Source organism: Vidua macroura, chromosome 14 (assembly GCF_024509145.1).
Source record: "Vidua macroura isolate BioBank_ID:100142 chromosome 14, ASM2450914v1, whole genome shotgun sequence".
Taxonomy (NCBI): Eukaryota; Metazoa; Chordata; class Aves; order Passeriformes; family Viduidae; genus Vidua; species Vidua macroura.
This window is the reverse complement of record NC_071584.1, coordinates 15,171,929-15,189,130: the sequence shown is the minus strand read 5'-3', so window position 1 is coordinate 15,189,130 and position 17,202 is coordinate 15,171,929. Positions and strand designations below refer to the sequence as shown.

The window sequence follows — 17,202 nt, the reverse complement described above, 5'->3', positions numbered from 1 at the left end:
TTCAGACACAAAGAGGGGAGAAAGTCCCATTAGGACTTCACTAAATTTAAGTAACTGGATTTTAATGTGATGCTCAGAGCCAGCAGGCAGCCCCTAGGCCTCCCACCATGGTTACAGGTGCTCTGGTTTCTGCCCCATACACCCTGCATGGATTTACTGACTGTGGGAATGAACATAGAAACCTCAGCTACATTGCAAGAGAAACAAAAATAGCAGCTAAACTCAAATTACCATTCCCAGATGGCAGCCCAGCGTTAAACCCCAGGCATGCTTACACCACCTCCAAGGCTGTTTTTTTCAGCATACTTGTAAATAGGCAAATATAATTGAGTTTCAAGGCAATCATGCATTATTTCAATCAAATATTAAAGCAATTTAACAGCTCCAGTGTATAATTACAACCCATTGAGGCAAGGATCTCTGTGCTTTGGAGAGGTCTTTAAGGCAAACAAGCTGAAGAATGAACCTTGCCCAGATGCCACCCTGGCACAGTCGGTGTTGGCCCTGGGGGGCAGCAGGGCAGCAGCTGACACTGCTACACACTGAGGGGTCAGGCATCAGGTGCAGTTCAGGAGAGTAAAACCCTCTGATAAAGGGGTGGTTATGATAGAAAACATTTTCCAAATCACTCTCCCTTTCCATCAGCACTACTGCAGTGGTAGAGCCTCAGCCCTGGTGGCTTTGGTGGTTTCTCTGTGGATCTTGATGTCTGGTGTAGACAAGCCAAAGAGGAAGCAGGATTTGTCCCTGGTTTTACAAGCCAAGTGACTCAAGAATAGCAAAAACAGAATGGGCTACTCTGCATTTAAGGGTATGCAGACCAATATCCCATTGGGATCACCAGTCTAGGGGGCTGCTAAACTCCTGGGAACGTCAGACACCTGACCACAATTCATCACCAGGGTCTGTCAGAAGGTAGCAAACTTACTGTGCCTCAGTCTCCTCCTCTGGCTGTATCACCCCACACATACAAGGAGTGGGGTTCCTCTTTTCTCTGGTGTCCCCTGAGGAGTGGGGCCAGAATGGAGAAGGCAGCAGGAACTGGCCCCATGCCCCAGCCTCCAGGACGCTGGGAGGTGAGCTGGGTGCTGCTGTGCCCAGACTGAGCTCAGCCCTCTGCAATCCCACACACTCAGTTCCAGGATTACAACGTGGAACAGGCAGCATGTCACCAACCTTGCAGAGACACCTTGCAAATCCAGCTCAGTGAACACATCATTCACGGGGATGCTCCATTTTCTGCACCTGCTGACCAGCATCTGGAAAATTCCTGACCCCTATTACCTCTCTGAAGGCATCACAAATATACCACACCAGGCTATCTATCACATGGGCAACCTGAATGACTGCCAGGAAGAGCCCTTTAGGATTCTGCATTGCTTTTCTGTCATGTTGCTATTTACCCTTTTCATCACTTCAGGTTGGTCCTGGGACAGGACCAGTCCTGGTCTAGAGGGCAGTTCTGCAGGGCTGGCAGATACGGCCTGGAAGTGGAGCAAAACCTCCATGGAAAGAGGGGGAGAAGAGCAGGACCCTGAGCCCAGACCAGCTGCAGCCCTGCCATGGGGGGAAGTGCCCTGTGCCCACATGGTATCGCTGACCAGGGGCTATCAACCCAGAGTATAAATTCCAACACATTCCACCACCCCTCAGTTCCTTCTCCCATCATCAGCCCCTCTAGAGACAAGTCCCATGCTGCTACAGGCTGCTTCCCAACAGGGGACACACACACTGCCCATGGAGATGGTCCCCCAGGAGCTGTGTGATGGGACACAGGCTGCAGACACCCCCTTTGCACCTGCCCCCAGCAGTGCAGATGAGCTTTGGAACTGAGAGGGGATTTGTTTGCTGTCCTTCTCACCTGGCAGGGCCTTTGCCCATTTGACCACGTAGACCAGCTGCCGCTCCCCAAGCTCATTCAGGCTGGTCAGCAGGTTGGAGAAGGAGTCAGGCTGGCTGTTGTCGTGGCCAGCACACACCACACCAGGCTCGATGGCCTCCAGCACGTTGAGGAAGATGGGCTGGCACTCGTAGCCGTCAATGCGTGTCATCACCAGCTTGGGAGCTTGCTCCTCCGTTGGGCTGGACGAGCTGGCTCCCTCCATGTCGTCCTGTGCCTTCATGTTACCCAGTTTCTTCAGCTTGCGGGCTGTGGGAAAGATACACTTTAGTGTGATACTTAAAAATATATTAAAAAAAAAGTCAGGGCTTCTTGGCTCCATCATTGTAGTAAGGAGGAAAGGAAAAATGATGACCAGCAGCAGCTCCTCCCTCAGTGGGCACTGCCCAAGGAGTGCCTCTGGCATTGCAGTTCTCACCTAAGGGCAAGAGGAGAACACACTGTGTGACAAAATCCACTATCTTGTTAATCTGACGTGGAAAAGAGCCAACATAATCATCCTCAGCAATGACTGATCTCTAACTCCCACTTAAAAACAGAGAGGAAGATCCAGGGAAGAGAAAGAAGAGATTTTGACTTGACTCAAGCTACTGCTCATATGCAATCAAAAAGAGGAGCAGCACAAGATGATAAACTCAATACACAGCCATGTTCCAGGGAGAAAAAACATTGCACTTGGATGCCCAAGTGGGATTGTTCCATCCCAGGCCAGGGTAGAAGCAGGATGCATCTGAGATAAAATCCTTCTCCCTGCAATGCCCGCTGCCCCACAGCCAGGCTCTCCCAAGCACACTGCACACATATTGCAGAAAACACATCTCAGAAGCCAGCAGGTGGTTCCAGGGCTGTTTCCCTGGACCCGAGCCGGGTGGCCTCACTCTGCTCTGCAGCCTCAGGAGCCCCATCAGCAGAGCAGGCAGCTTGCAGGGGGACCAGAGAAGGCAGTGACTGTGCCTGTGCCCAGCACAAAAAGGTGTTTTCCACACACACCTGGCTCTTAAACACAGCTGCTGGTCTGCCTGCAAGGCACACCAGCCCTCCAGAGGTGTTGTGTCAGAGGTCTTGAGGAGTCTGTGTTCCCCTCATTGATGCCAGCATGACATTGCTCAGCACAGGTGGCCTGCCACTGCCACCTCTCATCAAATCCAAACCCCAACTAATTAGAGAACAAAAGCCCGTGGCTTCAGCAGGTAATACAACATCAAACCAGTTGTCCTTGGGGTTTCGGCTGCTTCAGTATATGATACTTATCTCAAATTTCCTTTCAGCTGTAATTAGAAAAATAAGCAGCAAAACATAAAAATGTCAAGTCAAAGGGCAGCTCTGTAAATTACCTCCAAATGTTGATTTTAAGCCTTGTACTCTGTATGATCTGCTGTATGGGCAATGAAGACAAGCTTCTCCATAAAAAGGGAGGAGAAAGGATTAATAAAAATAAAGGAGAGCAAGAGGAAAACAGTGCTGGAGCACAGTGTGATGGTCTCTGGCCATCAGCCACTCATTTGATACGGCCTCCTCTCCCTCACCTCCATAGTCACAGCTCTGCCAAGGCCACCACTAACCCACATCCCCAGGTGCCACAGCCACCCATGGGTTAAATCCCCCCAGGGATGGTGACTCCACCACTGCCTTGGGCAGCCTGTGACAGAGTTTGGATTTAGAAATAGCCACTGCCCCAGGTCATCTGTGTGAGTGACACCAAACCCAAATGTACAAAACACACATAAGGTTTGGTTTAAACGCTTGGTGTGTTTTCCTTACTATTTAATTATCTAGTATTAAAAGAGTCCAAGTGAAGTGAGAAGATAGCAAGTACCTACTGCATTGGTTCTGAAACCACAGCCACAAACCAGACTCCTCTGTGACAATAACTGCATTATCAGACGGGCCTTGGGTTTGTGCATTCCAGGAGCTGCTGTCCCACAGGTCACTGAAATACCGACATTACCAGGTGGAGAAAACCTTCAGAGGTAAAGACTGGCTTCTACTCATTCACCTGTGCCAAACCCCTTTGTGGTGGTGGCTCCTGCTCAGTAGGTAATATAAACAAAAATGTAAAAATTGGAATTAAAGACATCTGTAATGTTTTTACTCTAGGATGAGCTAAGCTGGGTAGAAGTCTACACTGCACTTCTTCAAACCAAGGTGGGAGGAACCTTAGGACACGTGACCAATATTGGGATGTTCCTGCTTGGCTGTCAGAAGGGACAAGGAGCCCAGGGAGCCTCCAGGTTCAGCTGCAGCACAGCACTGCCCCAAGCCCTGCAAGCTGACCTGGGGGTCTCTGGGGAACTACTGGATAGATTTGGAAAAAAGCTTAAAGGACACAATTATATATCACAATAAAATAGTCACCAGAGCAAGAACCCCCAGGAGCACACTCAGAGTGACAGCCAAAGTGATGCACATTTTAAGCATCTCCCCTACAGGCACTTCTAAAGCTCTGAGGAAGGAGCACTCTGGGCTCCAGCACCAATTTGCATGATGCCAGGACTTAGGGAAGTTATGGAAGTAGGGAAGTTATGGAAGAATCTGTTCTCACACTGGATATGATGGAGAGATCCTGCAGCACATGTCGAGCTCAGCTGCCAGTGGGACACTGAGGAGCTGAACAGGACTTGATTTATATCCTGCTGCCCTTTGCAGTTTTTATGAACTTCATACCAGGCTTGTCAAAACCTGAACCTGTCAAGCTATCAATTTTGTCTGGCCTAACCATTTCAGTTGATAATAACATTACTGGTTGTGGCAGACACATTTAAGAGATCTGAGTCAGTCAGGTCCACATTAATGAAAAGCACTTGAGGAATGTAATAGTAGATAGTGTTGCTGAGTGATTGCAAACCGCCAGTGATACATCTCAAAGGCCACTGTAAGTGTTAAAACAACACCAGGCAGGTTTGTTTCTTACAAGGGTGGCTCATTGCTACATTCACCCCAAAATCAGACTTAACCATTTTTACTCGACCAGCCCGTATGGCAACGAATGGATGGGAAAATAGGGATGAACATTAAGGATGATCACTGAAGAGATGGACTGAGGTCAGCACACAAGGGCTGATAGGTGTTGGCAAACTGCAGAAGCCACGAGGACACCAAAGATTTGACATCATGTCTTGGAGCAAGGAGGAAAGGAATGTCACTTGGGTGGCTGTGTAGGAGGCAAAAGGGTTATTGAGTCAAAGGTGACAAATACACTGTGGGGACAGAAAATCAATAAAAACAGGGTTTTTAATCAAGCAAACCAAGTTGTAATATAGATCAATTGCTGTAAGTCAAGGGCAGACCAAATGAAAAATCAGGTACATCCAGCATAATATAACTGATTACAACTACTGCAATGGCTCTGCAAAAATTGTGTTGGATTCCCCCTGGCTGGAATCAATCCCCACTGTGTTGGTGAGACATGGGCTCTGCTCTGCCCCCAGCAGCTGAACCTGAACTAGGACTAAACACACCTGAGCCTCAAGCCCAGGCTTCCACAAGCTTTTGGCTGTTACTACAGGAGATTTCTAGCTCTACTATAAACAAAATGAAAGGAATTACATGTGTTTTGAGATTTTGCTCCAGCCAGGACCCACATGGTTGCAGCTCGAGTGGCTGCCAGCTCTGGCTGTGGGCACAGGAGCTTGGAGTTCCTCACAGGAATAGCCCCTGGCACCTCTTATGCTCCCTGGGTTCAGGGCTGGCAGAATCCCTGCAGCTGTGCCCGTACCAGGACATTTCCTGGGCTCAGGGCAGACAGGATCCGTGCAGCATCTTCCCCAGCACCAGACACAACTGCAGTGGGATAGTGGGCACAGGCCAGCACACCAGTAGGACCCAACACACTAAAACAGCATTATCACTGTTTTTTTGCTCCTTTTTTTTTTTTTTCCTTTTCCCTCTCTACAGTGCCTTTTCCCTCTCTATAGAGAGAAAATCTTGCTTAGTGGATACCAGCTTTCAGGTCACTGTGATCTCAATCAATAATGAAGTGCTTCAACACATTGCCATCCTGTTCCAGAGCAGAGCCTGCAGAAGGCATTCAGTGTGTTACCTCCCCCTTCTCCTCCTCCTCCTTCTTCTCCTCCTCCTCCTCCTCCCCTCCCAGGAGAGCTGCAGGGTTGCCGGGGATGTACCCCATCAGTGACTGTAATTAACCATCAGTTAAAAACAACTGGCTGGAACTTGGGAGTGATTTCAAACGCCCTGCCTCTGCTGTGGGAGAGGTTACTGTGAGCAACCACAAGCTTGCCTGTTTGTAACAATTGCCTTTACACCGACATCCAAACCAAATGTAAAATAGACCAGGCAGAACAGGTCAGGGTGACCCAAAGAGCTGAAGAAAAAAGAAGGGAGTGGGGTATCCGTATTAGCATTAATTTTGTCAGCGTGTCCTGCAGAAGAGGGTTACACTGATGTATGTCTTTTTCTACTTATGGAAACTTCACCAGAAAAAAGCACTTAAAAATAAGCTAAGAAAAGGGAGTGAGGACTGCACTGCATTTGGGACCTTTGGGGAGAAATCAAACTAAACCCTCTCCTCCTTGGTGAGTCACAAATCAGAGCCACTTCAGTAACAAGTCCTTCAAAACAGTGTTGTTGCAGCCCAGCAGCTCTGGAGGCTCAGCCCATCCCAGCAAGGGGGTCAGGATTTAACCCAAAATGCTGACACACCCCAGCAGTATGGGCTGCCTCTGTGCCCCATGCTGTGCCTGGCATTGCTGGGGCTCCTCTCTGCAGCCCCAGAAGCCCCCTCAATCCAGGGCTTCCCAGCAGGGGCAGGTCTGGCAGCCTCCTTTTCCAGGATATTTTCCTCCTCACTGTAACATCACAGAATCACAGCATGGTTTGGGTTGGAAGGAACCTTAAAGATCACCCAGTTCCACCCCCTGCCATGGGCAGGGACACCTTCCACAGGTTGCTCCAAACCCTGTCCAAGTTTCCAAGGCCTTGGAAACTTCCAGGGATGGGGCAGCCACAGCTTCTCACAGACCCCGTACCACGGCCTCACCACACAGGGAAGAATTTCATCAAATGAACTCAACAAGGAGACACCCAGCAACCAACACTACCTGATAGACTATGAGCAGAAAACCTCAGATTTTGGATTTTGGCACCCTGTCAGTTTTGGAGGGCTACAGGTTTGGGAACAGAGACAAATTGTAACAAGGACCCTCACCAGAGACACAGGAGCAGCTTCCATCCCGCAAAAAAAAAACCACTGAGGTTGTGATTTCACCAAGAAATTGCTATTTTCTGCTGTGGAATAAGCCCATCAAAAGAGGGGAGTGCTCTGCTCTGAGGCTCCAGGAGCCAGAACCAACTGACCCCGCTGTTTATATTTTTTTTTAATTCCCAAGGTTTGAAATCAGGGAAAAGTCTGTTTCCTGGAACACAAGCAAAAGCTATTGAAATTCACCATTTTTATAGCAGAGCCCTGAAAATGTTTCCTGAGCGTTTGATCACCCTCCATCAGCCTCATTTTCCAGCCACTTACTGACAGTTCATCCACCAAGTGACATGCAGGGACCCAGGAGGGGACCCCGGCCGTACCTCCGAGAGTCATCCCGGCCTCGTAGCACTTCCGCAGGCGGCAGGAGGGGCAGTTTTTCCGTCGGAACTTGTCGATGGTGCAGTCATTCCTGCTGGCACAGAGGTACTTCTGTTTACCTAAAACACCAGAGAAACAGAGCATGGGTGCTGGGTACCAATGGAGACGTGGGCTGGGCTCTTTTGGGACCACCAAAGGCAGCCTGGAGAGTTTGGTTCTTGGTTTTTAAATGTCATCCATCTATTGCATGGCCTTTGGTGGTTTTCTCCCAGACCACCAAACCCCACAGTTTGATCCTTTTGCCACAATACTCACCTATCACTCAGTACTCACCATGTTGCTGTACACACCTTTTTGGGACTGAGCTGTTTTTTGTGCAACCCATAGATACCACTTGGGTCTGTTGTCTCCAGGTTACAGATATGGGAGTTGGGGAGCTGCTGCTCCACAGGTGAGTCTGATGCCACCCTGTCCCCTGGGACATATCTGCAGTCAGCCAGGAGGGAACTGGGACCAGCAACTCCCTGTAGGGGGGACCTTGTGCAGCCGTGGGTTTTGGGGAGGTGCAGAAATGGTCAGAGACACTCATACCTCAGACTCAGCCTGCACTAGCTCAGAGTGCAGCTCGTGCAGCTCCAGGCCACAGCTTTTTTTCACTGCCCCATTTGCCAGACAAGCCAAGAATCATCACTTTTCTTGTCAAGTTTGAACACGTTTACTGGATCAGGATTTATCTGATGTTCTTTAGGCTGCTCCAAACCAAACTGGACTCAGCACACAACAGAGCTGCAGCTTATAGACCCACATGGGAAACCAGCCCATGGCCTTTATTTATCATCCTGCAAGGGGTTACTTTCTGCATTCCTATAGGAATAACCCTTTGGAGTCATCAGATATCTGTGAACAATCCCTTAATGTGCCAGTTTTGACATGAGATGCACCAATTTTGGTGCACATATTTTACAACCCCCACACCTCCCCCATTGCTGCCCTCGCTGCCACTGCCTGAAGCTTTCACAGTTCCCTCCTTGGTCCCCCCAGCTCATGCCTGGCCACAGTTTTGGCAGGACCAGCTGCCACTATCACCCCCACAGATCCCCCTGGCAGGGCTCAGCACCCAGCCCACTCCTCCCACGGTGCCTAGGGGCTGCACAAACACCCCATGTTTGACCTTCTCAGAACTGTCCTCTTCAAAGTGGATCATCACCCACCCCTGTGCCTCAGCCCCCACCTGCATTACTCACCACATCTCACACCTGTTAAATCATTTTAATACTGTCCTCAGAACAGCTCTTCTCACCTTCTCCCTGGCTCATTTCCCATGAGAAGGATACTCATGCAAGCCTTGATGACACCTCAATCCCTAAGGACCCTAAAGGGAGTACAAATACCATCCTCCCTTTCAGCAGCTCATTGAGGAGGAAGATGAGTAACAAAGAACTTCAGCTGAAGTTACTTGGAGTTATTTTTGCACTGAGTGCTGAGGCCACACTCCCTCCACTCAACCTTCTTAGGTACTCACAAACGGGTGCCCTACTTTCTGGGGAACGGAGAGCTGGAAGGAGATTTGGCTGCCTGAGCCCCCCAAGGGTGTTCCAGGATCAGACACAGCTGTGTCAGGAGCAGCACCCACAGCCCCAGTTCCCTGCTCATCCCCAGGATCTGGACAGATCCCAACACGTGGGCTCATCTCCACCCTGCTCTGTCCCCGTTAGGCACCCGCGAGAGGGAGCATGGAAGAGGTTGGTAGTGGAGTCTGAGCCTTGCTCAATGAGGCCACCGTGCTGTTTCCCATCTGCTCCTCAGCAGCACCTCCCAGCTCCAGAGCTGCAGAGAAGGGACACGGAGAAGGAGCCTTTCCCACAAGCCAGGAGCAGGTGGAGGGGCCCAGAGACAAACAGGAGGAGGCTGCAGGATGGCCACAGCACAGGCTGTGAGCTGCAACCAACAGCTCTCCCCACGGTCACGGTACAGTGGCATTGCTGAGATGGCCAGGACAGCCTTATGGTTCATGGACAGGCTCTTTGGGGCAGGAACCTGTTCTCTGTTGCCTCAGCCTGCCCAAGTGAGCCCTGTTTGCTTTATGCTGTTCACCAGTAACAAAAAGAGAACCAAACAGCCACAGCTGGTCCTGGTGCTGCTGCTGCTGGGTGTGAGAATGAGCCGAGCTCACCTCATCATAACTCCTGGGGATGCAGAGATTTCCCCTTAACCACCAGGAAAGGAACCACCAGCTCTAAAAGGCAGGTGAACAGGGAAGGGTGGCTGGAATGTGCATGGGTTCCTTCCCTCTGAAGTGAAGTTCCTTCCCTTCTCACACACAGAGACCTGTTTCTAATTTCAGGGTAATTCACTCTCTTCATTTCAGAGCAAGGTGAGACATTTGCAACCATCTGTTCTTTATTCAAAGATAAGTGTGCTGTTTTTTTCTTCTCTAGAGTTTAGCATTGAAACTACTTATTTGTTTTCCTTTTCTCCCCTGCAAACAACAGAGGTGTTTTCTTGTGTCACTCCAAGGCAGAGGCTCTTGCTTTGCAAACCTGTACATAAAGGTCCAAACCTCACACCCACTCCCGCGTGTTCCCCAGTGGTCCTGCTCTGTGCAAGGCCCATCACCCAGCCTGTCCCTCCCCCACAGACCACTGCCCAGCTGAGGACACTGCAGATGTCACCCAGAGAAGCCCCACCTCCTCCCCTGCCACCCGCGTCCTGTTTGACACGTGCACAGGTGAGGGGGGAAGTCACACCCAGCACCTTCTGCTTTCCAGACCAGCACAGGCACCCCAAGAGAGCATCTTTGCAGCAGCCCCCACCATGAACACACTGCAGTGCCCGTGTCCCCTCTGCTGGGAACATCCTCCCCACCTTGGGCCCCTCCTGGGCCCCCTCACACCAGGCAGAAAGACTCTTCCACCACCTCCGAGCCCTCCCACTCGTCTCCTGGGACCACAGCACACGCTGGGAGCAAAGGGGAAGAACTGCTCTCCAGTTCTTCTTGACTAAAAATAATGATTTATGGAGGTGAGTTGCTCAATCCAGAGGGATCATCTAATAGCCTGTTGCCATACGAGCTGCTGTGCCCAGACTAACTTTCTCCTCCAGACAACAAAGTAATCTCTGCAAACATCTGGAGCTAGATATATGACTGTAAATGTGAAAGACCAGCAAATGCCTTTTGGAAGACAGAGATCCTCATATTTCAGGGCATAAACTGAATTTTAACAGCTGGGGGATAAGGCCAAGCTTTCTGCGAAAGCAACTCCCCTGGGTCTCATGTAAGCATGCAGGCTCCAGAGCTCCCCTGGAAAGCCTCTGGTCCTTGGGGCTGTCACAGGCAGGGCCATGCCCAGAGCTGAGCCTGTGGGTTTGGTGGTGGCACCCTTCCCATGTGATGCTCCTACTAATACCTCAAGAGGGCTCAGCCACAAGGCTCCCAGGAGCCAGCACTGAGCCACTGCTGAGGAGCCTTTGCAAAGTCATTTTCTGAACAGCCCTCTGTATTTACCAGATGGTTGCAGTGAGCACTCAGAGCTTTCCCTATACTCTGGCTGTCCTACCTTTTGCTCTCCCCATGACATTTTAAGGCAAATAACACCCAAAGAGTCGTGAGAAACCCACCACTGGAGCATCGTGGTGCTGTAGCACCATCAAATCTTCTGCAGACTCAATTTCTTTGTGTGTCATATCAGTCTGGGAAGGAGGAGAGAGATTTTGACAAGATGGCAAGGATCTTTGCTAACGTTCACTTTAACTTGGTGTCATCTTGAAATCTGGCAAGAAACTGTTGAGTTGGCCCAGAGACATCTCTCTGGTGTAAGGCTAATCCTCAGCAGGTCAGAACATAGAACACTAATCCATATGGAGAATGATGGATGCACTCAGAGCAGCCTGCACAGCAGCCTGGCTGGGTGCCGGCTAGGAAAAGTGCCAAATACTGAGTTATTATTTTTCATTTAGCTCTCTGCTATTTAAAGAGAGCCCCATCAGGAGCACAGCCCAAAGCATCCCAGTCCTACACTGCCAGGAATGCTGTGTGGAGGCAGCTCTGGGCTGGCTAAGGTCGCCACCAGATCTCAGAAACCACAGAGGGACAAGGAAGGTCTGCTTCTCTCCAGGGATATATGCAGAGACACGATGATCTCCCTCCTGGACAGAATGGGAGAGCAGGAACCCCTGGGCTGCAGGAGCTGCCTTGTTTGAAGCATTTTTCTGTTTCAGGGACAAGGGTGACATCACAAGGACTGAATTCCCATGTCTTCAACCCACCCCAGCCATGCTCACTACACCCAGAGGTGTCCTGCCTACTCATGCAGGGAAAAACAACACCTGTGCTGAGCTGGATGAGCTTTTTGCTCACCAGATGAGGAAGGGGAGCCCTCCTTTGTGGGCAGCAGCCCTGGTGGCAGGGCAGCCACCCAGCCCTCTGGACTCTCCCTGCTGGGACCCCGGGGCAGGTGACTGCAAGGGAGGGCTGGGCTTGGTCACCAAAGGAGGGTGGTGACCCTACAGGTGGGGCAATCCCCACCAATCTGTGGGGTGTGCTTCAGGGCTGGACACAGCCTGGATATCTTGAGAGAGTCTGCGAATCACGAGAACTGGCAAAACGAGACAGGACAGCATTCCTGTCTTTTCTATTAACTCTTCTACCAGCTGAACCTAAACTTGTGAAATCCCTCAAATCTGTCAAATATTTCATCAAAGCAGGGGTGGCCTGCTCCTGCCCATAAACCCCTCAGTTTGTCCAAAGGGAAGAAAAATCAGTGTCACAACTTTTTTTTTGTTCATCTTTTGTCTTTCTCACCCTTTAGAAGCCAGTGCAGGTCTATAAAACCTCCTTAAATATCCATGAATCCCTGCCAGATAAGTTCACTATTATCTCAGAAGAATATAATAAAAAGGAAATGATGTGCCCAGCTATTTCCCTCCCCTCCAAGATGCTGTTTGTGCTGCTCTAGTCACAGCCCTCTGCTGCTCCCTCCGCTGAAGGCTTGTGGCTTGACACCAGCACCAGGAAGGTAACAGGCTTCTTTTCTCATGGGGAAGCATTTTGTTCTACTGCTGTAACATCTCCAAGGGCGACCTAAGGTTTTCTGAGAGGCATTTTATGGACTTTAAAACATGAGAACACGCTGAAATATCAGCTTTCAGTAATGCTCCTCAGCTTTAAGAAGGAAGAGATGTGTCTGGAAACTCACCAAAAGTTAGAACAGAAATCACCACCTGCCATCTCTGCATTCAGTACCTATAAAGGAGCATAATTTACTGTCACTTCCCTAAATTAAAACTTAGCCATGTGCCTCAGGGTAGCATAAGATGAAACCTCACAATTTGGCAGCCCCCCTGCCTCTCCCTGCACACACATATGGCTCCTCGGGAAAGACAAAAGGCTGCTGCCCAATCCCAACACAACCAAACACTCCCAACCCTCTGCCACACTGCGAGGCTGAAGAGCCAGGAAGAGACATAAATGCCATTTAAATTAATGATATAGCACAACCCAGAGAGGGAACAGCTCCACAGCACGTGCCTCGGAGCACCCTGGGCTGCCCCTCTGCCCATGGGCACCTCCAGTCCCTGTCAGCCACAGCACAGAGCCCACCCTGGTGCCAGGGGAGCACAGCTCCAAACCCAGCAGACACAGGCACTCCAGCAGCCGTGCATCTGACTGAGAGCCAAGACTCCACTTACTATAAATCAACAATAACTTGCTGACTTAGACAAGCATCTGTTATTTACTCTGGCGGCACAAGCTAACCCACTTGGCTTGACACAGAGCTGGTGCTCAGCAGAGACAGATCTGCAAATTATTTACTTGGGAGAAATATGCAAAAATTCATTAACTATTATTTTACTGCCCTTTTGGCAACACTGATGTCCCCTGTGGCATAGCCCCTATTCTTCCCTGAACCAGCACTGACAAGTTGGCTCCTGGCACAGAGGAATGAGGGAAACATGACTCCAAAAAGAGGCAGGATAATGATAATTGATCTAATTGATGTAGAAGCAGCATTCTGACAACAGCAGGTGAGCACCCCTAGCCTGGGACCTCTGCTGATAGACGGGAGAGGTTGAGCACAGGGGAAGGTCATGGTGAGACAGAAGCTCCATCCTCTTTTTGCTGCCAGCCCTCTCCTGAGGACACCCCGGCCAGGACACCAGCTGCCAGCGGCGTGCCCGCATAAACTGTGTTAGCAACAAGGAAAAAGGATGGCTTGTATTGATTCCTCTCTCCTGACAGCAAGCCTGATCAGTGACTACAGGCACGTTACACTGCTGGGCAGTTCATCTTCCACACCAGAGGTTCTCACTGCTGCCCAAGAACCACGACTCTGAACTGCAGGTAGAAACCAGCCATTGCTGAGGCACAGCCTAAGGAAACAGCTGGGCTGGGTGCTTCTGCTTGCTCATTCCCCAGGAAAGGGACCTTGCTGTTGAGAGAGAACATTTGGGTTCACACTTATCCCTGACACTACGGAGATGGACATGAAGGAGAAGTTGCTTTCTCACGGGCTGGGGAGAAGGATCACGGATCCCAAGGTCAGAGCATGGCTCCTGATGGACAGAGGGTTGTGCTGTTTCATGGGCAGTCACAGAAGGGACCCTCTGGAAGGGGTGCAGGAGAGAAAAAGCCTCCCCTGAACACCAGCTGTGCATCTGAGACTGCAGGTGGGCTGATGCAAGCTTAAATCACTCTGGAGAGTCAAGAAGAGAAGCAGGAACTGACTGCTCCAGGGTCTCACCAGGTCACTAAGATAATCATGGAATCACAGAAACATTTGGGTTGGAAGGGACCTTAAAGACCATCTTGGTCCACACCCTTGGGGTGTGGGACACCTTCTAAGAGACAAGGTTGCTCAATGCCACTGGAAAGAAGTGTATTTTGGCAAACTGGTTTGGCTACTTTTTGAGAGCAATCTGCAAAATGAAATGACAAATGCAGGAGAGAAATAAATCAACTTATCTTTGATTTTTCTCCCTTCCTGGTTTAAGAAATCTTAGAATGCCACCACAGTGGGGCAGTGACCTTCTCTCTCCTCTGTCCCCATTACCTTCAGCTGCCCGTTTGAAGAACACTTTGCAGCTCCCACATGTGAGGGCTCCGTAGTGGCACCCGGACGCTTCATCCCCACAGATCAGACAGGTCTTCTGAGGTGGGAAGTAATAGTCAATGGGCAGGACATGGTCACGGCCAGTCTCCAACCTGCAGCATAAAACAGAGAGAGCAGGAGAGGGGTCAGCAAATGCGGTCAGGACAAGCTGTGGGGAGCACGGTCATGGCAATCCCAGAGCTGCAGTGATGGATCAGCCAAGCACTGAGCAGCAAGAGGGTGAGCAACAACTGAGCCAAGCCTGGCCCTGACCATGCAGAGACCCTGCTGGGTGCCCCTCCTGACACTGCCCACTGCGTGCAGTGTGTGACAAAGTGTGACAAAGTACAGTGACAGTGACACACAGTGACAGCACAGCCTAGGGACAGAAGGCGACTGAGACTGGCTGCTGCAGTGCTCATGGAATTTTGGCTTCAATAATGAAGCTCATGCACCAAACAAGGCAGAGCACGGCGCTGCCACCCACTTGACGCCACATTAACCACCATGCCAAGATGTCCCAGCACCTGACTCCCCTTCTCCAACACCTCACTATTCCACACACCCAGATTCTCCTCTCTCAGCTGGTACTGTCCCCTCCCCAACCTGGTCTGATCTGTTTGGTCAGATCCATGGAGAAACTGCTTTTCCAGAGGGGATGGCAGGAGGAGAGGGGCTTATCCAAATCAGGAGCCAATATGTCCAGGCAGTTTGGGAAGCACCAGCAGTTAATTAATTGAGTTAATTACCAGAACTTATTTATCTGCAACCACTGGATGAGGCAATTAGCTTTTAACAGTCTGCAAGTCACGGGAACTTTTGGGTAAAATTAGATCTCCTTTCATTTTTGGCATTGTTTATTGCTTGCAGGTGAGCTCTGAGAAATCAGGTTACATCAACAGCGAGTGTGACAAAGATGGGATTTCTTGAAAAAACCTTTATACCTAGCAAAGCCCCACTGTCCTCGACTGTCCCTCACCTGGGAGCTGTGCAGATCCCACCTCATTTTCAGGTCAGTAACTGGAGCAGCAATTTCATCCTCAGTTCTTATGGTGGAAACTTTCTGAGTGATTTCTCATTTCTTTAACAGGAGCAATCAGTGACTGATCTGTAGATGCAGCTCAACCACCCTTCCCCAACCATTTTCATTTCCAAGGCTTTTCTGGAATTACTGATTAAATGGAGGAGACACAGTTGGCTGCACCGTGCCTGCCATAGTCAAGTCCTGTTGCAACCAGCGTGTTCCTTTCTTGGCTGACGTGGCATCCCACCTGTCCTCCTAGTGTGATCCCACCATCCATCTCAGGATACTGCCACATCCCCCCAGCCATGTGCTCCAGAGCCCTGGCACTGGGTGAGAGGGGCTGCTGGAGAGCAGACCCTGCTGAGGAATACCAGCAGCACACAGAAAAGCCTGGCTAAAAATGTCTTATTTATCCAGTGTGTTTTAGATGCACACACAACAGGCCTTCCTGCTAACGACCCAACACCTCTTTCTCCTCTCTGTGCAGTCAGAAATCCAAGAGTGCTCATTTCCCCGTTTCCATAAGGCTTCCCCTCTGTCTCCCCCTGGAGAGAGATCTCACAGATGCTCAGCACTGTGTGCCGTGAGCAGCAGGGCCTCTCACAGCAGGCGTCGTGACAAGAGACACGGGACTCCCAGAGGACGCTGGGTTGTTTCTGAGGATCAGTTGTCTGAAACTGCAAAGCAGGTTTGCAATTGAGTGGCTTCTGAAACAGCTTTTAAAGTGCTGTTCATGTGTGGAGAGATTTGTGGAAGTACAAAAACACCTTCCAGCAGGTGTGCATCAAGAGTACCCCATACACGTGTCCCTGCCAGGGACGGGGCTGGGCAGGGCTCCCTGCACACCCCTCCATGCTCAGCCACCCTTGTCCCCACTGCCACCAACAGATGGAAAGTGGGGGACACTGGCTGACATGGAAGGTGATTCCTGGCCGTGGGATAGGCTCCTCCTGGGGTAAGGCTTGGCTTGAGTGTAAGGCTTGGCTTAAGGGAGCGCACAGCCCCAGCACCCCAAGGGGCAGGAGATGGTGTTTAGGCAGATGGGGAGTTGTTCTACCACAGGCCCTGCAGCACCAATGTGGTTCCCTGCCAGCAGCCACTGCCCAGAGCTGAAGCATCTGCCCAGGAATGCCCTTGACTTTAAAACAACGCCAGTTTGCCTTTTTTATTTTCAGAGAGAGAATTACAAGAAAAACATAATGTGAAAATGTTCTAGCAACTCAGAATGAGCTATGTTAATGGTTCCCTTAATGATCCATTTTCCAGTTTCCAAGGGACATTCACAGGGTGTTCTCAAAACGTGCAGGTAATACATAACACAGGCCAATGGGCCAAAGAGCTGCCTGGAGAAGCTGCAGGGCTGCGGGGGTGGCAGCGCTCTGGGCAGAGCCCCAGGTGCCACTTGCCCCAAAGTGCCACAGCCCCTCGCCCCCGCTGAGGGCACAGGAGGGACACGACGGGTGGCACAGCGGCCAGCTCACCCCCCGGCGGCTCCGAAGCTTTCCTCTGGCTGGAAGTTTGTGCTCCGTGGGGCTGTGCTGGCCCACAGAGCAGGAGTGCTCAGGTCAGGCCAAAACAACTGCGGGGGGCTCGCAGTTGGTGCAATGTGTGGCAAGTGTCAGCCCCGCTGCAGAGCCCAAAGCGGGGCGATAGC

At 50.6% G+C, this 17,202-nt stretch overlaps 1 protein-coding gene across 1 annotated transcript in view; it reads right to left on the bottom strand.

Moving 5' to 3' along the window:
- Positions 1–17,202, bottom strand: part of AR (androgen receptor) — a 38,516-nt gene that overhangs the window by 5,640 nt on the left and 15,674 nt on the right. Inside the window, exons 2-4 of the mRNA XM_053990452.1 lie at positions 14,486–14,637; positions 7,439–7,555; positions 1,862–2,149 (exon numbers count right to left, since the gene is read on the bottom strand). Of these exons, the coding sequence (XP_053846427.1) occupies positions 1,862–2,149; positions 7,439–7,555; positions 14,486–14,637 (557 nt within the window). The remainder of the gene's footprint in view (positions 1–1,861; positions 2,150–7,438; positions 7,556–14,485; positions 14,638–17,202) is intronic.